Source organism: Rhinolophus sinicus, chromosome 15 (assembly GCF_057876585.1).
Source record: "Rhinolophus sinicus isolate RSI-liver-muscle chromosome 15, RSI-T2T, whole genome shotgun sequence".
Lineage (NCBI taxonomy): Eukaryota > Metazoa > Chordata > Mammalia > Chiroptera > Rhinolophidae > Rhinolophus > Rhinolophus sinicus.
In genome coordinates, this window is record NC_142515.1 from 28700 (window position 1) to 55807 (window position 27108).

The following is a 27108-nucleotide window of genomic DNA, read 5'->3' on the forward strand; positions in this document are numbered from 1 at the left end:
GAGAGAAAGGAACACTGACACTATAGATGAGGCCAGAGGCAGGCCAGATTTTTGGCTGCGGTTAATAGACAGACCAAGGCCAGGGCGACCTCAGGGCCACCCAGGCAGCCCCAGAAAGGAAAAAGAGCCTGCTTTGGACATGGAAGCCCAGGCCACTGGGGTAAGGCGTGCTAGAATCCTGCAAAGCAGCCATGCCCACTGTGCAAACTGAAGGGCACTGGAGGAGGGATTGTCCTGTTCTGAAGGGAACAGGGACCAACTCCTTCCCTGCAAATGGCTGTAATTGACTGAGGGGCCTAAAGTGTCCAGTGGCTCCTCAGAAGAAAGAGCTCATGCTCATCACAGAGGAGGAACTGCCGGTGACCCTTGCCGTGGCAGGTAAGCCTGTTAATTCCCCGATTGATATGGGAGCCATTTACTCTGTCTTGACTGCTCACTCTAGACCCATTTCTTCCTCTAAAATCTGCTTGGTTATAAAGATAAAAACAGCCCCTAGACTTGGGCTCATTTTACTCAGCCTGTTCCTTACCAATGGTCTATACCTGAGAGAAAATATAAAATGAACGAATCAGACTTAAAAAGGGCTCTGGAAGTTTTCTGAGCAGACCTCTAGGCCTGCCCGTTGCTTTAGATTGTGACCTCAATTCTTTTACGTCCTGTGTTAACTTGGGAGAGGTTCAGCAGACGCTTAGGAAATACGGGGGACCAGTACCTCCCCCAGGCCAACCCCTCTACATATTATAGCCCCAGAAAGCCAGGAGGCCAAGTACCACTGAAAGCCTGGAGGGGAGGAGTCTCTAACAGATCAGTTAGCTCAGAAATGAAAGGGACCCTTTGCAGTTGTCCCAAGCCCCACAGCTGTTGTTGAGCTTCAGGGAGTCAGTGGCTGGGTCCACTTCCCTCGCATCAAGCCTGTTTCATTTCAGTCTCCACAGGACGCCCCCAGAAGGAAGACGGTCACTCCTGTCCTGTGAGCCGGCTGAAGACCTTCAGCTCCTCTTCAGACAGACAGGTTTGTGTCGTCTGAAACACAGCAGTTTCATCTCCAGGTGGCCGTCTGCCAGGCACGGCCATCGTCCCTCCTGAGGATGACAAGCCAGGCCAGTAGCCACGTAATAACCAGAGGACCTTTCCTCTGTAGTCCCCTCCCCACTGGAACTGAACAGCAGAGAACTCTCTGTTAGCCAGAGGCAGGGACTACGCCCTCTCAGCAGGAAGTAGCGAGAGCCCTTGTCACCCGTATCCCTGGATTTAAAAACTGTCTTTATAATATAGTTATTTGTTTCTACTCTAACCTTACCGATTTTATATAAATAAAATGAACATAAGATGGGGAAATTTAAACCCGGGCCCGGTTGGAACCACCATGAAATAGGCCTCGCCTCTCCCTGCTCTAGAGCTTAACAATTGACCGATCCCCCCTCCCTGCGGTTTGGGCTTGAAATGTCCTGCCCCAATTCCTGAGCTTAGGATGCCCGGTTCCCTGCTTTACATAATTACCCTGAAACTTGTGTCCCTGTACTTACTGATCACAATCTTTTATGGCCTAGCATTCCTTCCAGGTTACTCTCATCACTGCCCCTGGTTGGTGACCACATTGGAGAACAACATCGCAAGAAGGAAGGCTCCATGCAGACCCCTGGAACCATCAGGTGGCCTCTGGAAGAACGCAGAGGTTTCCCCTTAAATATGCCAGGCTGGTCTGAGAATGTTATGGAAGTTTTTGGAGGTGTTAACCGGCTGCCTTCTCAGACCACCGGAGCTCTGATCATAAACGCTTATTCTGTGACCCAGCTCCTAGTAGGTCTAATGGCTGAGCAGTGCAGGCAGCACGAGCCCGGAACTCGTTTGGCCTCCCTGTGGTCTTTCCATACCCAACCTTTCAGCTCTCAGACCTGGGTTCCTTTTGGTCTGGCCCTCCTGGGCTGCCTCTTTTACAAGCAAAATAAACCTTTGGTTTGCACCCCACTGCTCGCAGATGTGGTGACTTACAGAGGCTGCCTAGGCGCACTGTTAATTCAAAAGCGGCCCTGGGGATGCTCGGGAGCCAAGAGGGGAGGGTGGCCTAAGGCGGCATAGGTAAGAGACAGGTAGGAAGGCAGTTAATTCAAGTGTGCCAAGCCCTGTGCTTGGTTTCACCTCCAGGACTCCACATTCCAGCGGGCAGCTCCCAGGACACAGAAGACTGCACCTGGGGCACAGCCCTGGGTCTGACACCTTGGCTCAGAAGCCTTTGGAAAGAAGAGCTTATCCTGACCTCCACTCAGCTGTTATTCCCAAGATGCACACAAGATGGCAGCAGAGAATAACTTTTCCCGGTGACCTGCACAGGGTGTTAATTCCAAAATGCACATCATATGGCAGCAGAGAGCATTTCCCTGCCCACTAGCCTTAAAATGAGAATCCAGGCCCCTGGGACTACATTCTCTTTGAGATAAATCTGTTTTAGGCCCTCACAGGTCCCATCTCACCTACTACTCCTATTTTCCAATTGAGGCAGAAACAATGATTATCTCCCTTTCACAGGTATTTAAAATTAACACTGATTCTAACCCAGTTCTGAGTCCGAACCGAGGCTGAAATTACCAACGTGGGCCAGAATAGCTTGCACACACAGGGTCCTGGACAAACAGAGTGATCCAAACAGTCCTTATAGCATTGGGTGCAATCTTGGTTATTCTATTCTGGAAAATCTGCAAATAACCTTAATAACCTAATCTAGTGAGCTGAGCTAACCAGCCACCCCTAGAAAGATATTTTTAAGAGTGCCCTTTTACCAGAATTTAAGCAGTAGAAATATTAGTTTTGTAAATGTAACTGATATAAATTACAACCCAATTGGAGATTTTTTCAGTATGGTTACTATATAAATGAAATAAATGGCAAAAGGACATGATAGCAATATTTTGTTATTTATGTATCACCAGATATTTTAGGACATGAACAAAGATTCTGAGTGTTCAGACTTCTTTTGTTGTGTTTCATATTAAAATAACTCCCTACCTGTATTCTGGGTCAAGCTACTTGACAGAAAGGTATGATTTGAGAAGGCATTTAGCTTTATACCAAAATTTTTCTATCTACAGTTACCACCTTCAAGGAATTGACATTACAAGACAAATAATATGCTGGGTCCCTTTTTTGAACACTGCAAAAAATTGTGTCAACAGCACTGGAAGTCAAACTGATACCCCCAAAAATGGAAAAATCATTCATGGTCCAGGAAAGTATGTTAAGTTCTCCCCCGCATAACAGTTAAGCAATAAAATATGTAAACTACAGTTGACTTGGTTTCAGGAGAAGCACATTTGAGAATTACGTTATTGTTCTCTTCTCATCTACAGTCATTAGCAGGGATTCTGTGGGCCACCATGCTATTTACTCTGTGGATTGTGGTAGTGAGGCAGGAAGACAGACTTGCTCACAATTGGTGATCAACTGTGGTCCTGTCTCTTCCCATTTTTCAGGCGCAACCTAATATTTGTATAAATCAGGAGGTCAAAGGAACAAGAAACTTCCGACAATGACAGGAATATCACTGTAGCTGTGATCTGTCTGATCACAGAAAGGATTTCATCTTGGAGAGCTTTCTGAGCCTTTTCTCTGAGTGTACTGTCATCTTTGGCAGTCTTGTCACAATATCAAATTATCATCTTTCAAGGACCCTTTCAATATTTGAGAGGACTGCCACTACTTTCTTAACTGAACTCTTGTATAATCCAACTGTTAGTTGTCCCACATTATTTAGGTATTTCATGAGCTCTGAGTTAAAGTCAAAGTGAGCCCACATTTCTGCACTAGAGTAAAGTTTTCAAGTGGATACATGCCACGCAGATATAACATGTTGTTGATGTCAAATAAGAACTCAGCCATGATTTCAGTGCTCGTGCAGGGTGGTGCCTCACTCCGGGGAGACCTGCAGGACCATTGCCAGGTCCACAGATGGGCGAGCCCACTCACAGGGTGATGGCAGGGCTTACGGCAGCTCCCCGTCATCTAAGTCCAGTGATCTTTTTTTCCAACATAAACTATTCTAATTGTACATCACTTACATACAGAAAAGTGTAAAGATTTAGAGTCTGTTGATTTTTGATAAAGGGCAGACAACATCATATTGGGTAAAGAAGGGTCTTTCTAAGAACTGAAGCTGGGCAACTAGCCATCCACATGAAGAGAAATGAAATTGGACTCTAACCTCACACCACATACTAAAATTAACTGAAAATAGATGAAGCCCTTAAATATAGGAGGTAAAAGTATAAACTCGAAGAAAAACATGGAGATCCATTTCTATGACCTTCGATTAGCAATGGTTTCTTAGATCTCACACCGCATAAAAGCAACAACAACAAATAGATACATTGGACATCCTCAAAATAAAAGTGCATACGTGCATCACAAGGAGCTCTCCAGAAAGCGGAGGCAGCCCATCAATTGGAAGAACATAGCTACACCTGACATTATATACCTGAGGAATATTCTGTTATCCAGAGTAAAGAATTTTTAAAACTCATAAACAAAAAGACAACTGAAATTTTTAAGTGACCTGAACAGAAGCTTCACCAGATGAGACACACAGATGGTCAACAGGCACAGTAAGATGTTCAACGTCCGTAAATCAAAGCCACAGTGTGAAGCCCCTTCACACAAAACAGAATGGCTATAATCAAGAGAAATAAAACAAATGGCAGCAACAACGTGCAGTATTAGAACCCTTAAATATTCCTTCTGAAAATGTAAAATACTGTGGCCTCGGTGTACTAGTTTGGAATTTCCACCCCATAAAAAATTCCCATGAGGTTCAACAAATACACTTCTACAAATAGACACCCTAAAATTCAAAACAGATGTTCAAACAAACACTGAAAATGATACATGAATCCACAGAAGCACTGCTCACAGTAGCAGAGGCCTAAACAATCCAAATGTCCATCTTAATCAGCAGTGTAAATTAAGTAATTGTGCAGCAACACCAGGATTCTTTAGAGAGACACAATTATGAGCATATTAATAAATTCTAGAAATATATTTCACCATAGCACACACAAAAAATTTAATGTGGCGTGACATGTTTACTAATACACCAATATATTTAGTTCATCTACAATAAACAGCAAAAAGTTGATAAATCTGTCTTCCGTAGTGTTTCATTATTTTTTATTTGGAAATGGTCTAGACATTCAGTACATATCCATCATTAATTTGGAAAACAAAACTTTAAAGATTCAACTTACCAACGACTCCTAGAAACCCTTTTCAGTGTATATATACAATATAATTATCGCTAAAAATTTGCCTAAATATCTTTTATTTTAATTTTTAAAGTAATTTTATCTATTTTATGTAAGTTACAAATTTGAGATTTCAAAATCAATTATTACCAAAGCTATTTTCTTGGCACATTTTGAAACACAGATAACAACATTATTTGTAGAAACCTAGTAAAAATATGTATGTATTTTATGTTAATAACTTTCAAAGACATGACTGTGATAAAACCAAAATAAAACCAGCTTTAACATCAAATATTTCACCAGACCATCTTATCCTGAAAAGCATTTGGGTTAGTTTGTATTTTATTTATTAATTTATATAAGCATTTAATTTATTCTAGCCAATCAAATATTACAAACTAGTAACATCATCCAGAGCTAAAAAACGTCTTAGCACAGAGAAACACAAACTGGTTTCACACCGAGATCACAAATTAACAGAATTAGTAATAACCATAGAAAACACACAAGATGGTTTACCAATAAAACAGCTGGTTGTCACAAGAGCTCTATAACACAATTTAAATTCAGAAGCTTTTCCCCATTCCAAGGATCCATCATCTGGACGTAGCCAGTGAGGTTTAAACAGTGAAACACACCAACCATGCTTTTTACCGCTCAGGCCCGGAAGCCAGAGGCCCCTCCACACAGAGTACAGAGGGAACAGCCCTCCCAGAGCCAAAGGGTCACCCCCAAAGACAGTCAGAGAAAGCACAGAACTTCGTCACACAGGCAGTAGGGATGGTGGGGAGGACAGGGTGTCTTAGGTCTCCCACAAAATGGGAGGCACCTCCAGCCCCAAATCCACTGATTCGTGGACACGGGCAGGTGCTACTGGACTGGAATCTGACCAGCACTAAAGGGTAAGGAAGGCTGGGGGGACAGATGCCCCTTATGGACAGAGGCCCCTCAGGACACACTCCCCTGGGAGCTGGCACAGCCAGGCAGAGGCGCACTGGGAACCCCAGCTTCTCCCACTGGCCACAAGGTGCAATGCAGTAAGTGCACCTGGCCGATGGTGGGGACCGGAGAGGATTAGCTTCCTCGGTCACAAAGCCAAGCTCCCGGGACACAGAACGAGAAGGAAAGAAAAACCTACAGAGATTTTTACAGAGGGACCCACAACAAAGTTTGTCTCCGCAGACGCCGGTCTTGACAGAACCGCTTAACTCCCCAGCCTGTGGGGCTGACTCCAAGGACAGACTTAGGGGATCCTGTGCCTGTGTTCTGTTCCCATGTTAGTTCCTTCTTGTAACAAAGGACACATAAGACACAGACACAGAAAGAAATGAACATCTCTGGGAGAAAAGAATAAAGGAAACTCTAGAGTCTCTAGGTGAAAAAGTTGATTCACAAATATTTGTCTGCCAATCTAAATTCAGAAAAGAAAGGACTCGCACGACTTCTCACTTTACCCAACTGCAGAGACCAGGAATTGTAATACACGCGCAACTGACATTCACACAAGCATGCAATTTCCAAAGACTGGAGCAATCAGTTAAATATGACATTTTAGACAAGGGTGGGAGTGGGTTCTTAGATTTTAGATATAAAAATGGGAGATGTACAGGTAATTCAGGGAAAGCTGAACACATGTGGGAGGTCAAGTTTTGTGAGGCTCCTGCATGGAGTCTTCCTGTCCACTGCTAAGAGGGTTGTGCTCAGGGTTTTATTTCTGCTGCACAGTCTTTAAGGAGGCAGGAAAAGGGGAGCCAGGCTGGATGAGGGAGGCCCATTATTTAAAGTGCCCCTTTTGCAATTTCTTTTCCTTTGTTTAGCTCTGTGGCGTCAGGCAGTTGTGGGCTGTGTTTACATTTCTGATCTGCTTGGCAGAGGACCTGGGGGAAATGCTAAGACTCTAATTTCTATAAGAGTAAAAAAATCAGCTTCCATTTTTGTCAAGTTTCTGATCAGTTATTACCTTCCTTAAAACTTGTTCCAACATACCAATTCTCATAATCTTAGATCGCCATACAGTTTTTAAAAATTTGCACAACTCTTGATTTTCCCTTCTGCCTTTTTTAAGTCTAATGTTGATATTAGCATTTTTAAGACCCAACAAGCTGAAAAACTAATTCTAAAGTTAAATTTCCTTGTATCTGTTTGTATTAAACATGTGGTCGTTCTCTAGGTTCCAATAAGACTGCGGTTTGTCACGAGAGTTCTGTAACACATTTTCAAAATTAGAAGTCTTTCAAATTCAGAGGAACCATAGTCTGGCCACTGATGAAAGGATTTTAATAGCTACTCAAACCAATAAGCCTTTTTATAGCTTAACCAAGGAAGCAAAAGGCTTTCTGTCCCTGTGGCATTTTTTTCTTTTTATGACAAACGGCATAAGACACATAGACACAGAAAAAAATGACCACTTCTGAGAGGACAGACTCAATAAAGAAAACCTGTGAGTCGCTACTCCTGAGAAGCTGGCTTCACAAAACATGTTTTCCTGCCAATCTACATGTAGAAGAGGAAAAGGACTCACAGCACTTCTAAATTCGCCCAAACCCCACAGAAACAGACCGGGAAGGCAGACTAACCTCTGCCGGTATACGTCCTTGAGCGCCATTTGCAGAGGTGTCCAGGACCTAGCAATGTCCCAATAATTCTGGCAGGCTCCCAAAAACTGCGAGGGCTTAAAAACAATTATTTTGCTCTCATCTTGTGTGTTAGCGAAGACCAAGTACTTGTATCATCACAGGAAGGCATTCCAAGATGTAGGAACAATGCCTCATGAGGCTAGCAGACCAAGGACTTATTAAAAGAAATAAAATATTTTCCAAATATGCAAGAGTGCATAGGCCCAGGAGGAGAGCGACAGGGCAGAACAAAGAAAATTTAGGATTATATTTGAATGAGGGCGAGAAATACTCAAGGGTGGAACCATGGGTGATCTCTGGGCGTTTCCAGCGCATTCTCAGGGCGTGTCTTTGTTGAATACTCCTTCAGGAACTGTCTTGGGGACACAAAGGTTGGAGATTTTCCCCTGCCTGCAATGCTAATAGTGTTATAATCCATCACAATTAGCTGTAGCTGCACCTTTTCTTAGGAGTGATTGCATTTGATTTGTTTCCTCTCACATCTTCCTTCCTTTCCTGCCCCCCCCCCCTTGTGGCCCTGTGCTTTCCGCCTATGGTAATAACTTCTTTCTAGCTGAGCTAATCATCAAATTAATAGAATCAAATTAAGATAAAATCAAATTTTAACACATGCGCATGGGGATTTCACATACACGTGAAAATTCCAAAGGCAGCGAGGTTAGATTTGGTGCTTGGCAGGTAATTTAGGAAGAGCGGCACACTCTGGGGAGGTACATTGTTGTTAAGCAACCCAGAAAATAATGGGACTGGGGGAAGGGTGGTCAGCAGTCTCCACTGGGCGTCTTCCCGCCTTTTGATAAAGAGTTTATGCCAAGTTGCCCTCCTAAACCAGGTATTTCCATCTGAATCTCAAAGGCAGGAAAAGGGGAGGGTCAAAGGCTGTGTCTGAGTCTTTTGTTTCCTAATGACCAGCTTAAAGTCAATATGCCCAAAGGCAAAACTTTTGGTCCTCTTCATTCCCGACTTTGAAACTTTAATAACAGTTCCACATCCTGTTAAATTGATAGAGTGTTCCATATTTCATTGATCTAATCATTCAGTCCTGGAAATACTTACTCCCAAATCTCACCTTTTGTTAAATATATGATTACTTGCTTAGATGGGGGAAGAAGAAACTTTCGTCTGCCCTCAAGTTTCCTCTGGCTGCTCTAATTATCAAATAGACATGAGACAGATTAGAAAATCAGCAGATTTCATACATATATATGGGAACCCCGTGCACAGGAGAGTCAGAGACCCCACATTGCAAGAGAGGGAGAGAGAAAGAAAGGGAACGTGGGTAGATAAGACATCCTGAACTATGGATGAAGTAAGGTCCCTAGTCAGACAAAGAGGGGTGTTGACAGAGACTGAAGGAGAAGGTCAGACAAGGACAGAAAAAGACAGAGAATGTGGGAGGTGGGGTGTGGGGTTCTGAGCTGCTGCCAGCCCACGGTTGCTGACTGATGTGTGGCCTATGTGTTTGGGATCTCTTGGGCTATTCTTGGCTGACTCTGCACTGTGTTCCCAGGTCTTCCACATAAGCCCGTAGATCCCCAAGGACTGAAGTTGCCACACCAGGCCAGACCTCTGGACCTGAGGGTGGCACCAGCCTTGGACAAGACACCGTATGCCAGGGAAAAGCTGAGGGACTCTACGCCAACCCACAGGACAGGTCCAGCTACCACAGCTGTGCAGGGGGGAGGCTGTTCCAGCAAAGCTGCCCCAGGAGCCTAGTGTTCAGCTTCCCCTGCAAATGCTGCACCTGGAGTGGAGTCCCCAAGGCTCCTTCAGCCCCAGTCCCCAGACCAGAGCCTGGGATCCCACCACAGCCTGCCTCCCCAGCTCTTCCTGGGGGCTGCAGTCTGCCCCATGCAGGCCTCCCTGTGGTCTTTCCATAACCCAGGCTTTAGGCTCTCAGACCTGGGTTCCTTTTGGTCTAGTCCTCCTGGGCTGCCTCTCTTATATGCAAAATAAATCTTTGGTTTGAACCGCACTCCCCCAGATGTGGTGACTTACAGAGGCTCTCTAAGCACACTGGGAATTCAAAAATGGCCCTGGGGAAGGTTGGGAGCAGGGAGGGGAGGGTGGCATAAGGCAGCATAGTTAAGAGCCAGCGTAGAAGGCAGTTAATTCAGGTGTGCCAAGCCCAGTGCCAGGTTTCACCTCCAGGACTCTACATTCCAGCGGGCAGCTCCCAGGGCACAGATGACGGCACCTGGGGCACAGCCCTGGGTCTGACACATTGGCTCAAAAGACTTTCGAATGAAGAGCCTTTCCTGACCTTCACTCAGGTGTTATTCCCTAGATGCACGCAAGGTGAAAGCAGACAATACCTTTTCCAGGTGACAAACAGGTGTTATTCTTAAACCTCACACAAGATGGCAGCAGAGAAGAGCGTTTCCTTGCTCATTATGAGAATCCAGGCCCCTGGGACTGAGCTTACTTGAGAAATAAATCCAGTTCCAGGCCCTTCAGAGGCCTCATCTCACCCACTGCTCCCATTTTCCAGATGCAGCAGAGACGATTATTATCTCCATCTCACAGATAGTTAAAATGAGGACTGATTATAACACAGTTCTGAGCCCAGAACTGAGGCTGACATGGGCCCACATGGGCCAGTAGAGCTTGCACACATGGGGTCCTGGATAAACACAGTGATCCAAATAGTCCTTGCAGCGTTGGGTGGAATCTCGGTCATTGTATTTGAAGAAAATCTGCAGATAACCTAGTGGTCCAGCTTGCCATGCACTCACCTAGGCTGGTTTTAGAGTGGGACCAGGGCAGGCAGCTGGGGATGGGGACAGGTGGGAAGGGAGGTGGTGGCCTGGCCCTTCAGGGGAGGAAAGGCAGCACCAGATCCCTGTGACAACGACTCCCCCCACACACACAGCTATGTGATGCCTGTGCTCGGGCCTTTTAAAATCTCTTCCTCAGCCCAGGGCACGGCTCTGCTTCTCCCCCATGTTCCCTTCCTCTGAGGTCACATCTGACAAGAGATTCCTGGCTGCTCAGAATGGAGTCTGGGAACACAGTGCAGAGTCAGCCAAAGACACCTCCAGAGATCCCAAATCCATAGGCCATGCACACAGTCGTCAACTGTGGGCTGGCAGCAGCTCAGCACCCCACACCTTACATTCTCCATCAATTTCTGTCTCTGACCTTCTCCTTCAATCTCTGTCAACATCCATCTTCGTCTGATTTGGTTCGATATTCATGAAACATCTGCTCTTGTCACTACCCTAGTGACTCTTACAAGCCCCAATGGACCTTACTTCATCCCTAGCTCAGGAAGCCTTGTCTGCCCATGTTTCCTATCTTCCTACCTCTCCTGCATGTGGGGTCTCGGATTCTCTCCTGCGTGCAGGGTTCCCGTGTGTATGTATTAAATCTGCTAATATTCTCTTGCTAATCTGTCTCATGTCTATTTGATTATCACATCAGCCAGAAGAAGCTTGAGGGTAGAGAAAAGTCTCTTCCTCCCCCACCTAAACAAGTAATCAGATATCTAATAAAAGGTGAAATTTGGGAGTATATCTACATCACTGCATCATGCAATAAGATTCAACAATTTAAATTACCTTATCACTGAGTAATTAGAACAATGAACTATGGGACAATCTACCAATTTAACTTCTGGATGTGAAACTTTTATTAGTTTCAAAGATGGGAATGAAGAGGACCAAAAGTTTTGCCTTTGGGCACATTGACTTAAGCTGATTGCTAAGAAACAAGACTAATAAAGAACCTTTGACCCTCCACCTTTCCTGCCTAAGAGACTCAGATGGAGACCTGGTTTAGGAAAAGAACCTAGGCATACACTCCTTAGCATAAGGCAGGAAGACGCCCAGTGGAGACTGCTAAGGACCACAGATGCCTCCCGGGCAGGTCAGAGGAGAGGCCTAGGGTTGTCCGGAAACCTGACTATCTCCTGCTGCCCATTCGGATGGGACGATGGATGCAGCCAGTCCCAGGAGGGCCCCACCAGCCCTCAGAAAGGCTGCACCTGGAGGCGGGCAGGTTGTTGTACGCAGTCCTGAGTAAATCCACACGTGTCTACTGAGTGCCCTCGAGTGTCAGCGCTGAGCTGGAACCTGGGGCTGCCCAGACATAGTGGAGACCCTACCACCCCTTCTGCAGTGCGAAGGAGGGTGGAAAACCTGCCAGACTGGGGTTGAGTTGGATTTGAAACAGTGACTAGAGGCACTTTTCATTCTTCTATTAGCAGAATCCAGGACTGGGGAGCAGACAACCAATGGTCCATTCAACCAGACTCACGTGTGACCCTGGGTATGTCCTGCCCTTCCTGGAAGGCTGAGAGAGATGAAATGTGGAGGGGGAAGTGGGCAGCTGAGGCTTAAACCAAACCCTAACCCCAGCCCCATAACTTTAAACCTCTAACCCTAAATCCAAACACCCCTAACTCTGGGCCCTAGATGCTTGATACTGACCCTTAAACTCCAAAGCCTGCCCCTGACTGTGGCCCTAGCATTGACACTGAGTCTTCACCCTCACTTTCACACTACCCCTAGCACCCTAACCCTAACCCTACCACTAACCCGTAATGCAGTCTGTATAACAAGACCGGTTCTGGATTTGAGCGTCTTTGAAACTTTGGTGTGCTTATTTCCTGCTTAGGTCAGTTCACTTCCAGAAGAGCCACCCTAGTCGGGAAGAGATGGTCCACTCTGCTGCCGTTTGGTCAGTATGCCTGGCTTGGATTGCTAGGTCTTACGTGAATGAATAGCTATGGCCTCAGGATGGTGAAAGCAAGCCAAGGATGTTTCAGCCACTAATCCTAACTGTCTCCTGATCCTAACAATGAAAGGAGACTCTGAGTCTGGCCTCTGACACCACTGCGCACTGACCCTTCCCCTGGCCCCAACTCAGACCCTTAATCCTAACACCGACGTTTTTCATAACATTATCTGTATCACGGGAGGCATGGATTTGTAGCAGGCATATTAGCCTTGAGGTGACAACTCAAGCTTTGACTATTTGCAGGGGAGCCTTGGTAGAGGTGACGTTTGTCAAGCCTTGTGGTGAGTTTCAGCCTGTTTGTTTTGAGGAAGAAGACTGCTGGCTGGAGCAGAGTGAGTGAGGGGAAGCCCAGGCAGGTTGGGCAGTGTCGGGCTGGAGAGGACTAAATGCAATAATCTTCCACCATGACCAGAATACAAAGTGTCGCACAGGAAGCGCCCATTACATAAATGCTCATTCTTGTCTATTCTAAGTACCGCCAGTGTCCAGCAAAGGAAAACTGAAGACTTGGCTCTTAGAGCAGGGCCCTGCACACAGTGATCAAAACCGCTCCTTGCGGCTGGAATGGCTCGGAACTGGCTCTGTACGCAGTGCACGGGCTGGACACTGTATCTGCACCACCCGCACCCAGATCCACCGCCTGGGGCCGGCCCCGCGCCACTGTCTCTCCGCAGAAGCCGGGATTCCTCGAGGCAGTGGGGGGGGGGGGGGTGAGCAGCAGCCCGTCGGAGCCTCGCCTCCGCCTCGCTGCTCTACCTGCACAGCCCCGGTGACCACTGCGCTGCAGGGGCGGGGAAGGGCCCTGCATCCGCGACCAGCGGGGCGTGCCTACGGCCCCTGCCCTCCCTGCAGACCCCCCAGGCCACGCCTCCAGTGGGGACGTGTCCACGGGGAGACAGGGCCAGACTCGGGATCAAGCGGGGAGGGACGAGGGTCTCGATCTGCTCTCGCACTGTCCTCTGCATCCAACCAATAAGATCCACCAAGATTAGTCAGGTGGGCCGACAACACACTTGGTCTTGCTCCAGAGTGCCAGCCCGGAGCCGTCGCTGGCGCGGGAAATACCTGATGTGTGCAGTGAGTCAGAGGCAGAGATGGGAATCGAACTCGGCTCTAAATGCACCTCAAAGGCGCACTTTTTGCAATGCCAGGGACGTCGAGTCAGGGTGGCCCTTCCGGAAGCCTGTATACTGTGCAGGTCACACTGTTCAACTGGCCAATCGCAAGCCCGAAAGTAGGCACGCGGCCCTCGCTTCCTGTCTTTGGTTTGCGGCACCTTTAAGCATGCGCACTAGAGCTTGTCCAACCGTTACCTCTGCGCCTGCTCGGGAGGAATGCGGCGCATAGAGCACTGCGCAGGCGTGCTGCAGGATGCCCCGCCCCCGCGCGGGCTTAGTCCAATCCCAGCGGAGGAGCCAAACGCCAGAGCGTCAGCCAGTTGAGAGGAAATGGCGGGGAGGCTGGGGCCTTCGAGCTCGGAGCCCTCGGGCGTCACGGACCGGGGAGAAAAGGCTGGAGGTAGTCTGGGGCCGGCGAGGGCCTGCGTCGGAACCGGGCTGGTGTCAGGCTGGGTGGGGCAGGGAGTGCGCGGGCGGCCTGTCTCAGTCAGACCGGTAGTGAGGAAAAGCGTCGCGTCTGAGGGAAAGTCGGCTGTTCCCTTGAGAGTGGGGTCCTTACCCACATCCGCCTCCTCCGTGTAACTCACGCTGTATGTGGGGACACAGCCAGGAGTGCAGTTTCCAGGCTCGTGGCCTCACGTGGAAAGGTGCTGGCTCAGGTAGTGAATGGCCATCAGCTGTGGCTACTTGGCCGTCAGCTGTAACCAGTGAGCCATTGGCCACTAATGTAACTGCTGTGGCTGCGCTAGCAGCAAATGGGGGCTAGCAAGACGATGGCGGCTGAGCCTGCAAGCGGCGCAGTGAGGGTTGTGAACAGTGCGGCTCCTGCTTCCTGTGTCTCCCACCCAGCCGCCAGTGACAATACAGTGGTGTGGCTCCCCTACCTGTGGCTCCGTGGTGCTCCTTTTTGGCCTCACCGTGTCCTGCGTTCTCGTGTGGGCAGCGGAACAGAGACCCCGCAGGCCGCCCCACACGACACCGTATTTGTCATGTTTGCTTCCCCTGCTTTCTGCTCAGATAGCTTGAAATTGTCACAGGACATCCTTTCGACACTGAGAGTCTCCTCCTGCGTCTCTGAAACACAAAAGGCACGTTTTCCTGGGTCTGCCACACCTGAGGGAATGAATAAGTCCCCATTATCCTCATCTCACATATCTGAATTTCCTTGTTGCCCCAAAATGGTTCTTACCAGTGGACTGTTTCCCCCCAAAACCAGACCGACTCCTCACACCGACCTGCTGAGTGATGGCTCCCACCTCCCCAAGCAAGGGGGGGACATGCAGTTTATTTTAATTGTGTGAAAGTTCCGAATTACAGCCCAAAGAGAAACAAAATCCTATCCATACCCACCCCTGTAAGGATTTGCTCCTGGATATTTCAGGGGGATTTTTAACACACGAAAGTGGAGAGAATTGTACGAGGCACTCCTGTGTACCTATCCCTGAGCTTGTTTTTGGTCCATCTGTCCCTCCTGATAAAATACTACAATCAACAGTGTCTTGGTAGTTCTCACGGTTCTGGAGTTAGGAAGTCTAAGACGGCACCAGCAGATTTGGTGTCTGGTGAGGACGCGCTTCCTGCTTCTGCTTCCTCTGCAGCCCTCGCTCTTCTCGCTGTCCTCACGTGGTGGAAAGGGTGAGGGCGCTCTGTGCAGCCTCTTTTATGTGGGCACTGATCCCATTCATGAGGCTCCACCCTCGGCCTCATCACCCCACCTCCTAATCCCATCACAGGGGTTAGGATTTCAACATATGAATGGGGAGCTAAAAGTATTCACTCTGTGGCAACCAAGTGACACCTTGGAGACAAGGACTTTCCCATAGTGAATTGACAGGAAGACTAATAGGTAAAGGCTTTGCAGTAGCCCATCTTGCAGAATTTTTTAGCATTTATATTGCTTTTCCCTTTTTCAGTCACCTTCCTGGGGGATCACAGAAAACACATATATGCATGGACTGAGTACTCACTGGAGCCTAGATGGTGGTAGGAAAACATGGGGAGGGAACGGCCAAATCCGGCTACACACATTCACACAGGGAAACACATGTACAGCAGATTTATAAAATGAAGGAAAATAAAATTCAGGCAAATCAATTTTTAAATTATCAGCTCTCTATACTGATAACAGCATGATATGCAAAAAAGGATATTTTTATGAGAAGCAAGATGGAAAAATTATAACTAGAGCACTGTAGGTTGCACAGAAAGTTCTCTGAAGGCTACTTTGCTAACTGATGATTGAAGAAGGGATTTGGATTTTTTGAGGGAAAGGCATAAGTGAAGGGACATTTTTAATCTTATTGTTGGATTTTTCTAATAGGACTATAGTTACTATTTGTGGAACTTGAAAGAGAAGGAGGGCACATTTGTTAACTGTCATTAAAGAATCGGAGGTTAATATCTATTATTGTAATGTTCTGAGTTTTAATTGTTGTACTGCGGTTACTCCATAGGAGAGTATCCTTGTACCGCAGAAGGTCACCTGGGGTATTATAGGGTAATGAAGCATTGTGTCTGCAACTCATTCTCAAGGTTTAGGAATATTAGCAAATGGGGAATCTGGGTGAAGGATATATAGGAGCTGTATGTCCTGTTTTTGCAACTTTTAAGTGCATTTTAAGTTATTTTAAAAAGCCAAAAGTAGGGGAGCTCATACTACACTGTTTTGTGCCCTGGCTTTCTTGTTAACGAGATACAAGTTGGCTCATTTTACAGATATTTACTACTTTCCCGCTCTATGCCTTAGCGTATGACAAGCACTAGATATGAAACAGGGAATCAAAACAGAGGTACAGGTCACTGGTCTATTAATAATACTGGGGGGGGGGGAAGTGGTTACCCAGACAAACTGTAAAAATCATTTTTGACTCAGCCAGGGAAATCTATCAACTTTTTAAAAATATAACCTTATGCAGAAATGTACATGGTGAAGAGTAAACCTCTCCAGTCTTTCCAGCCCCACCTCCACTGGTAACCACGGTTGAAAATTTTTTGTGGATCAGGCTGGGAATAATCTAGACATGGTTTGCATATATTTGTAGACTGACAGATATATCTTTCACCTCTTTTTGTAGCCATATCGGATTCTATACTACACCAGTTTACACTGTCTTTCCTTTAACTCTATCTAGGATCTCTTTTCACGTTAGTACATGTGCATCGACCCCCTTTTCAGTGGCTACACAGTATTCTGTTAAGGGATGAATCATAAGTTCTCCAGTGATGGGCATTGAGGTTGTTTGAGCATTCAGGTGGTTTCACGCTTTTACAAAAATGATGGTGACATTGGTTAATAATAGTATATAACTTTCAAGTGTACAATTCTACGGTACATTATCTGTATATTGCATTCTGTGCTCGCCACCCAAAGTCTAGTCTTTCTGCCTTCACCATACATTTGACCCCCCTTTACCCTCTTTATCTTCTTCCTACCACCTCCCCCTCCAGTCACCACCATATTGTTGTCTATGAGTTTGTTTGTTATTTTGTTTTTTGCTTTCTGTTTAATATCCCACATATAAGTGAAATCATACGGTTTTCAACTTTCTCTGTATGCCGTATTTTGCTTAGCATGATACTCAAGATCCATCCATGTTACTGCAAATGGCAATATTTTATCTCTTCTTATGGCTGAATCGTATTCCATTGTGTACCACATCTTATTTATCCAATCATCCATCGAAGGATACTTTGGTTGTTTCCATGTCTTGGCCACCATGAATAATGCTGCAGTGATCATAGGGGTATAGAGGTACACATATCTTTACAAATAAATGTTTTCAGATTTTTCAGGCAGATACCCAGAAGAGGGATTGCTGGGTTGTATGGTAATTCTATTCTTAATTTTTTGAGGAACCTCCATATTGTTTTCCTTAGTGGCTGCCACAATTTGCAACGCCACCAACAGTATACAAGGATTCCTTTTTCTCCACAACACTTGTTATTGTCTTGTTGATAATAGCCATTCTAACAGGAGTGAGGTGGTATCTCATTGTGGTTTTGATTTACATTTCCCTAATAGCTAGTGAAGTTGAGCATCTTTTCATATATCTGTTGGCCATTTGTTATGTCTCCTTGGGAAAGGTGTCTATTCATTTCCTCTGCCCATTTTTTACTTAGATGGGTTTTTAGTTATTGAGTTGTATGAGTTCTTCATGTTTTGGATATTAGCCCCTTATCGAGGTGTTGTTTGCAAATATCTTCTCCCCATCGGTTAGTTGCATTTTAGTTTTGTTGATGGTTACTTTTGCTGTGCGGAAACGCTTTAGTTTGATATAGTCCCGTTCATTTATTTTGCTTTTGCTTCCCTTGCCTTTGGGATCAAGTTCATAAAATCCTCTGTGAGACCAAGGTCTGTAAGTTTAGAACCTATGTTTTCTTCTATGTGTTTTATTGTTTCAGGGCTTACATTTCAGTCTTTAATTCATTTTGAGTTCATTTTTTGTGTATGGTGTCAAATAGCAGTGTAGTTCCATTTTTTTGCATGTGAATTTGCAATTTTCCCAGCATCATTTATTGAAGAGCTTTTTTTCCTCCACTTTTGCTTTTGACTCCTTTGTCAAAAAGTATTTGCCCATATATGTGTGGGTTTATTTCTGGGCTCTCTATTCTGTCCCATTGGCCTGTATGTCTCCTTTTCTGCCAATACCATATACTGTTTCCATTATTGTAGCTTTGTAGTATAATTTGAAGTCAGGGAGTATGATACCTCTGGCTTTGTTCTTTTATCTCAGGATTGCTTTGGCTATTTGTTTCCCACTTTTGACGTTAACAAACAAATATTGCTTCAATATCATTAACATGCATTTTGAATATTTAACTGAGTATACTTGATGGATAAATTCTTATATGTGGAATTATGTCTACACAATGTTGATGTAGCCAAACTGCCCTCCAAAAGGTTGCAGCAGTTTCCACAGTCTATCAGTGTATATGAATGCCTGTTTCCCTACATCATCAAACACTGGGCATTATCAGACTTATTTATCTTTACCAGCCTGCTAGATACAATATGTTGTTTTCCTCGCTTTAATTATGACAGAGGTTGTACATCTTTTCAAATATTTATTGGAAATGTGTGTAATCTGTGGTTAACTATTCTTTCCCTTTCTCTGCACTTTTATAGAAATGAATGCTTACGTTCTCTATATTGATTGCTAGCTTGGTTGATTTTTTAAAATTTTTAATGATGGAAAAATTTTAGCACATACAAAATCAAGAACAAAGTACAATTATCCCATAAACCCATCTTTCAGCTTCAGCACTTGGCTATTCTGGTTTCCTCTTTATTCTGACCCACTCCACTATTTCATTTGAAAGCACTCCAGGCATCATAGCATATCATCCATAAATATTTCCATACTGATCTCCAAAACCATATCTAAAAGATAAGCAGTCTTTTCAGAAAAGGACTGACAGTGACATTGCCACATAAATAATAGCTACAATAATTCCTTTGTTTCATCAAGTATCTAGTCAATTTTCAAATTTCCCTGATTGTGTCATCACTATTTTTAGTGCATTTGTTTGAATCAACATCCAAATGTGGTCCATTTATTAAGATTGGTTGATTATGTCTTTTCAATCCCTTTTACTCTGTAACGATCTTCCCCTTTCCCCAGAATGATTTTGTTAAACTGGGTTGTTTTTCTTGTGACGTTTCCCAGTCTGAATGTTGTTAACTTTAAACCATGTGCCATTAACATGTTCCTTTGTCCGTGTGCTTCCTCTGAATTGGTATTTAGATTGAGGGGCTTAATAAATGTGCGTCACTTTGAGGCAAAAATTACATACTGTATTTTTACATTAGGTGGCTAATAGTGTCCGGTTATCTTTATTGTGATGTTGGTGCCATTAATAACTTCGTAGGTCTACTAATTAATTAGGGGCCAAAAAGCTACTGCCTGCATCGATTATAAACAAGTTAGTATGAAATTTTTATAGGAGGCTTCAGAATGATTATGTAGACGGGAAACTATTTGTAGTTATGTATGTTTAAACAAGACATCTTACTGAGTTTTCTTACTATTGTATGTTTTTAAATAATATTCTCCAGAACTTTCTAGTGGATTATGCTATCTGCCAGTTAGTGATTTTCCAGTTTCCAGTTTTTTATATCTCTTTTTTTTCTTTAGTACATCACGAGCTGTGACCCAGCGTTGAACAGTATCAGCAGTGAGAATGCATTCCTTCCCTCGCCCCATCTTTATTAAGGGGATATTTGTGGTGTCATTTCAGAGGCCAACAGATTTAGGCAAGGCCTACCATGAAGGGCCTCAGTTAATTTATCATGCAGTGTCCACCTCAGGACAAGGAGCAGGGGGTCCACTATGGCCGGAGAACTGCCATCAGCCCACCTCAGTCCAAGCCCAAGCCCGCGTCTGCTGGACCCTTCCTCAAGCCTTTTGCTCCTGTCAGATTATGAAATGTTTGGTTTTGTCTCCACAGGGCAGGACAAGTCCTCACAGAACATTGAAGACTTGATGGAAATGGTGAAGAAGTTGCAGAAAGGTCCTTGTCTCCTTTGCAACTGAGGTTCAGGCTGAGTTTTGGGTTCAGGCAGAAGTGTATTCCATTCCAGCCACCACAGTTCACAACCTTGGGAAATTAACTCATTTGCTCTCTTACTTTTAAAAGTTACTTCTTTGAAATGACAATATGGCCCCATGATCCAAAACAGAGTAGAAGGGCATAGAACAGGGTAGAAGGGCATAGCCCACAAAATGTTTTCCCAAAACCCAGCTGCAGGCCCCTTGCCGACTGCGAACGCTATTCAGGTTTTCACTTTCACGCCTCCTGCACGTCAGCTCTGCCTGCTCACCAGGCTCCTCACAGCCGTGTGCCCACCCAGGGCGGACCTTCACACTGACACCTCCCATTCCCACCCCCACCCAGGGAGCTGCAGGGCCTGGCCCTCACTTGATTTAGGGACCTCGAGAGGCCTTCCCATATCTGAATCAGCATGTCCCCCTCCTTTTGCCTTAAACCTCTTGCCCCTCTATTTCTCACCTGCAGTTACCACAGCCTGATTTGTGTCTCTGTTTACCTGTTCCTTGTCTCCCTTATCGGAATGTGAGCCCCTGTAGAGCCCCTCTGCTATGCTGCCCTGTCATCTTCACTCGGCCTCCCTTCCTCCTTGCAGCCGGAAGCCTAGAGCCCAGGGTTGAGGTCCTGATTAACCGGGTCAACGAGGTCCAGCAAGGTGAGCTCAGGGACCTTGGCTCATCAGCCAGGACCAGCCATGTGGGTTGCAGGGCCCCTTGTTGGTGAATTATTAAGTCCTTCCTAACAGCCAAGCAGTGTTAAACCAAGCACGGGTCCATCCCAATGTAACGGCTGTAGTCACCTGTCCATTAAGCTGGGCCCTGCTGCCAGCTAAGCCCAACAGGAAGGGCTGCGTCTAGATTTGCTTGAAGACAAATGTGAAATGTTACTATTTGTAAGGATGGCGCAGCTGCACTTACACAGCGTCTATCCTACTCTTTGGCATAGCAAAAAAGAAAGCCAGCGAGGAGCTGGGAGAGGCCCGGACCGTCTGGGAGGCCCTGCAGAAGGAACTAGACTCACGTAAGTGTGCTGGCTTCATCCAGAGGGCCCCACAGTATCATGCCCCTGCACCCAGTACTGCAGACACCCAGCGTCTTTGCTGCGGACAAGGGCCCTGCCCTTTCTCTGGTCTCAGGTCCTACTAACCTCCCCCCTCCCACTGTGGGTGGGAGTGTTCCCAAAACACGCCTCAAACATACTCCCACCTCAGGGCCTTTGTTAGACTTGTTCACTCCACACCCAAGAAAATGCAGGTTCCTGCTGCTTTACGTCAGCATTCCGCTCTCAGCTGTGACGTCCCATTCTCAGAGGCCTTCCCCAGGCATCCCATCTGGAGGACACCCTGCCCCCACCTGCTCACGTGCCCCTTACTCCTGACGGCTTGATGTGTGTCTTCACAGTCCTTACCCCACTGTGTTAATTTTTCTCTCCCCTCCATGTAAACGCACTGGCATTCTGCAGCTACCCTTTATCAACATCAGGGCATTTTTGGTGCTTACAGAGAGTGTGGGTACCAGAAAGGAGGGGCTTACTTAGCTTGAAAGGTCCCCATTTGGGGTTGGGGATAGGGCTGTACCACCACCCATTTGACTGAAGGTGCAGTGGGGTGTCCCTGATGCATAAACATGTTACTGTATTTTCCAGTGAGTGGTGACAAAGTACGCCTAGAAGAGGTCTTGAGCCAAAAGCAAGGTAATTGCAGCCCATCTGTGTCCAGGCTTCTGCCTTTGTCACTCTGTAGAAGCTCTCCCCATACAGCCAAAACCTTTAGAAACCAGAGTCAGCTTGCATCCTTCCTGTGGCTTCCAACAGACTTGCAGTAAATGACATAGTTCCATCAGGTGCCACGAGACCACACATGATGTGGCCCCATTACCTCTACCCAAAGCTGATGCCTCTCACGGGGCCCTCGGCCCCTCTCCTTGCAGAGACCCTGAGGAATCTTCGGCTCCACTGCCAGGAGAAGGAAAGTGAGGCACAGAGGTAACAGCCCCACCCAGGTCTTGCTCTGCCCTCCCGTGCCTTCTGGTGGGGCAGTGAAAGTGGGGCAAAGGGCTAAAGCCCACTGCTGTCAGTTTCTCCCTCTGTAACATGGAAAGGCCACGTGAGTGTCTTCCTCCTCAGCTCCAGCAGTGGGCAGTCGACTTACAGGCTGTCCCACTCACTGGGATATTCATTAATTTGCTAGAACACAAGTTACATTCCTTCAGCTGGGTTTTCTTCTGCGCCTTGTGCTCTGCCCACAGGCCCCGTCTCACCTGTCCCTTCATTGAGGCGTGAACCCAGCCATCTGCCCACCCAGTCTCTCTCCATTCACCCACTATCCTTCCGTCCACCCAACTATTTGTGGATCCCTCACTCCACCTCCTGAACACTTAACTTAGCTCTTTGGGGACCAGAGGCCCCAGGCCCTGGCAGACGCAGATTGGAACAGTTTTGAGAAACTCAGATGAGATCAGTGTTTCTGTGTTTCTGTGCTTCACCATCCCCAATTCGATCTCTAACCTTCACAAAGATATTTGCAGGGGCCACATGCTCATGCCCCCCGCAAAGTTACAGAGGACTCTGATCTACAAGCCTAGCACTGACCTCAAGAGGAGGAGGCAGAAGCCCCACGCAGCCCCTCCTGGGGACACAACCAGAGAACATGACTGAGGGCTGCCTTGTCTCTTCCCAGGAAGCAGACGGTGCTACAGGAGTGCAAGGAGCGCATTTCTGCCCTGAACTCCCAGATTGAGGAAGAGAAGAGCAAACAGAGGCAGCTGAGGTAAAGGCTTGGGCCTGGGTGGGATGGAGTGGCGGTGACACCAGGGTGGGGTCGCTGCCAACAGAGCAAAGAGCAGGAATAGGCCCCACCTCGGTGTGTGTGTGAGGAGGCCTGGCATGAACCCTCAGCCCCTCATTCCCTGTGCTTGGCTCCCAGGTTGCATTTTGAGGAACAGCTGGAGGAGCTGATGGGCCAGCACAAGGACCTCTGGGAATTCCACGTGCGTCACCCAAAGCCACTCCTCCCACCTTCCCCATCTTCCCTGGCAGCATTAGGCCCCAAATTCATGGTCACCCTCCGGGAACCCTTCCTGTCACATGCCACAGGAAGGGGTCCCGGAGCAAGCCCTGATGGCCATATGTCAAAATGGCCCCCAGTTCAGGCCCTTCTCACCCAGGCTTCACCCTCTAGTTGGTCCTGCCCACCCATCCCTGCTGCCCTCCCGGCCCTTTCAGTGGTCAGAAGGCGCCCTTATGAGCCAAGGAGAGGTCGTCCATCAAGGAGGTCTGTGGGTGTGTTTGGGGCCATCACAGGCATAGGGCAGACACTGGAGAACCAAGCAGGCCAGTGTTTGCTGCCAGGGGATCCCAGGCTCTAAACAAGAAAACAGGCAGAGAGGAGGCATGTCAGGATGGAAGGGCTCCGTGAGGAGGCCACACAAGGACAAGGAACCAGTGCCAGGCTGGTAACTGATTCAGCAGAGAACCACCCTGACTTACCAGTGTTTGCAGGATGGCCCCAGGGCTGATTTCAAAGCTGGTGAACAATAACCACCTCATGAGCCTCTCCAGCGCAGCACTGTAGGTGTCTGGAGTGAAAGAGTGACAGGCGAGGGCAGCGGCCAGTGCAAAGGCCCCGAGGCTGGACTGTGCCTGGCTTGCAAGGAGGGCCACTGCAGTAGGAACTGAGGCACGCAGAGTAAAGACTAGGTCCAGGTAGGCACGTCTGCAGCACGTGGGGACAGGTGGGAATTGTGGATGGGCCTTTCTACCCCCTCAGAGGCCAGAGCAGCTGGCCCGGAAGATTGGCGCCCTGGACAGCAGCAAGGAGCAGTTGCTCAAGGAAGGTGAGGCGCGGAGAATGTTGAGGCCTGCTCCACCCGCCCCGCCCCGCCCGACCCCCTCTTGCCGTCCAGTCCTCCCCGCTGGCCCTCGCCTGCCCTGTCCAGTCTCACCCCGCCCACCTTTCCTTTCCTGCTGCAGAGAAGCTGGTGGAGGCAAAGCTGGAGGATGTGAAGCTCCGTCTGTGCTCCCAGTTTGGGGCTAAGGGCCGCGCAGCCATCACTGAGGGGCTTTTCCTCCGCAGCCAGGAGGCAGCATCTGCGGTGTAAGAGGGGGACCTGGTGGGGGGCGGGGAAGAGGGACGAAGCTGCCTTTGCTGATGGCCACCCTCTCAGGCATCTGTTTGAGGAGGAGAACAGAAGGGCCCAGCAGCTGCTGGAGGACGCCAGCCAGCACCACGCGCAGCTGCAGCAGAAGAGGCAGAGGTGGGCATGGAGCCCTCCCGGCAGGGGCAGCATGGCCGAGGGAATCTCTCCTGGCCTCTTCACACCCTTCTGTCCTTCCTCCCCTCCCCCCTCCCCCTTCTGTCTAGGCTGAAGGAGGAGCTGGAACAGCTAGCAGTGCAGGTCCCTGCTCAAGGAGAGGAAGGGGCTGGCCCAGGAGAAGCTGTGAGCCTGGGAATCAGGTGGCAGGGAACAGAGACAGCTTGTGAAAGGAGCTGGGGGGCTGGAAGGCAAGGAGGGGGTCTGGGGAGTCCTCAGAGGACAGTCTTTGGGGAAGGGCATGCCCACAGGAGCACAGCCAAGGCAAAGACATAGAGGCTGGCAGTGGTGGGGTGGGAGGGGGCAGGTCCCAGGGAGGGTGTGCGTACAGGGATGCATGGAGGCCCCCAGCTCAGACCCTAATCTCCCCTAGGCCAATCCCAAGCCCCTCGGACTCAGTGAGGAGAGAGATCCAGGGCTGCCCCCCAAGAAGGGCCTGATACCCTCCTAGGCAAGGAAGATGACCCATGTTGCCATGGAGCTTATTCCATGGGTTTTGGGAAATAAAGGCACTATTTCAATACAACTGCCTCAGCTGAGTCTATTCTAGAGGATTGAGGGTTGTCTGGCCCAAGACCCCTGGACCTTGAGACTGGGGGAAGCCTTGGCCTCAGTCTGAGTCTCACAGCAGCTACTCAGTAAATGCTGCTTTAACCTTGTAGCTTCTGGCATGCTCATCTCGAGGACTTGACACACTACTCTGGGTCCCCAGGCAGAGGGATGCAGGCCTGAGACCCACTCACAATAGGCCCAGGGGTTCTGCGAACCCACCCTGTGATTGTTTCTACAATTTATGCAGGTTTGGACTATACAGAATCCCAGAAATCCCAACAATGACGACCAAGGAGCTGGGAAGCTCAGCCAGTCCATTAAATGTCCACAGTCCCCACTGATTAGCTGAGAAAAATGTAATTGGAGGCTGACTGTAATTTGTGCTCTCATGGACACAAAATATAAAACTGAGACACTTGTTTCATGAATATGTTAGAAATCCTCACCATGCTGGGTGTCACTGAGGACTGTTGTGTGCTTCCGTGGCATGTTTCAAATCCTAAATGCATCAACCAATGAAGGACAATGATGGGAGTCCAAAGTCTGTGCTTCTGGGTCAAAAATTAGGTACAAAAAGATTCATTTTCTTGAAAGGGCCCCACACCCAGCTAGGACAGTGACATGGTGGGTGTGGGGGCAGAGCCCCAGAAAGTAGTTTCCAGGCTCTCGGCCTCACATAGACAGGTGCTGGCTCAGGTAGTAAATGGCCATCAATTGTGATTGCATGGCCGTCAGCTGTAACCAGTGAGCCATTGGCCACTAATATAACTGCTGTGGCTAGGCTACCAGAAGAAAGAGAAAAAAATGGGGGCTAGCAAGAAGATGGCGGCTGGGCTGGCAAGTGTGGATGGCGGTTTGCGGACAGTGTGGACCCAGCCTCCAGTGAGAGTATAGTGCCGCCAGAGAGAATATAGTGGTATGACTCCCCTACCTATGGCTCCGTGGGTGTTCCTTTTTGGCCTCGCCATATCCTGCGTTATGTGGGGAGCGGGAGCAGAGACCCTGCAGGCCTCCCAGCATGACAAATGGCGCAGCGAGCAGGGTCTCCCGCATGACAGTGGGGTTGGAAAAAGACCAAAACAGGCCCCCAGACTGAAAAAGCACTGTTTCTTGAAAGAAAAGAACACAGTGGGAAGTTGTTCACCAGAGGCCTTAGCCATCAAACCCCAAACCCAGCCTCTAGGTTTCCTTGCTGTGAGATGGGGTTAATTGTACCCATGTCACACAAAAAACCTGGCAATACCCTGGCAAAATAAATCACATGCCTCATGGGAATTAGTATAGTCACCTGAATGAAATGGAAACACCACTTCTAAAAACTGCAATTCAGCTAAGCCCGTGATTAGAACTAATTTTGTAGATTTAGTTGGTTCACAGTAAAATACAACAAAAAAACAGTTCAACTGATGAATAAAATGCCCTTTCCATGTAATACCTACTTGTGTAAAAAAAAAAAAAAAAAAAAACAGTGAAGAAGTTAAGTATAGAAGGCAACTTGCTTTATACTTACGGGAGAAATGTTTACAGCATTTCAGGCATATTCAAATACTATTCACCTGCTGGAAGTTCTAGACAGTGAAACAAGAAAATGAAGGCATAAGGATTTATGCTTATGTACTTTAGAAATGAAGAATCTACAGATAAATTACAGAATGGCTCAATGCATACACAAGTTTGCTAAATACAGGTGAATATTTAAAAATGTAATATACGTGTATAGACCAGGATACATGAGCCAAAATAACTGCCTAGGTTATTGCAAGGAAGTGATACAATGTAGCAATGGTACTGCAGGAAGGAGCTGCATCAGGAGAGGGTGAGAACCTCAACCAAAGGCTGCCTCACTTAAGTGGCCAGGAGGCCAGGCATGGACTCCAGCTTTCCTGTCCACACTCACATCAGGAACCAGTGAGCCACAGCTGGAGTGTAGGCTGGCCTTAACACCCTGCTCGGAACGTGGGCATAATCTTGC

The 27108-nt window shown here is 47.4% G+C and overlaps 1 protein-coding gene and 1 pseudogene across 1 annotated transcript; one reads left to right on the forward strand and one right to left on the reverse strand.

Annotated features, from left to right (window-relative positions):
- Positions 1-3104: 3104 nt before the first annotated feature.
- Positions 3105-3928, reverse strand: LOC148755144 (mitotic spindle assembly checkpoint protein MAD2A pseudogene; annotated as a pseudogene).
- A 9219-nt stretch (positions 3929-13147) lies between these two features.
- SYCE1 (synaptonemal complex central element protein 1) lies at positions 13148-25087 on the forward strand. The gene is made up of 13 exons (XM_088791728.1): positions 13148-14128; positions 20176-20238; positions 20870-20929; positions 21220-21294; positions 21919-21966; positions 22203-22257; positions 22952-23041; positions 23198-23261; positions 24041-24107; positions 24244-24367; positions 24438-24527; positions 24635-24710; positions 24958-25087. The coding sequence occupies exons 1-13, from the start codon at positions 14059-14061 to the stop codon at positions 25033-25035; spliced, it is 960 nt and encodes a 319-aa protein (XP_088647854.1). The 5' UTR covers positions 13148-14058; the 3' UTR covers positions 25036-25087.
- Positions 25088-27108: the final 2021 nt, after the last annotated feature.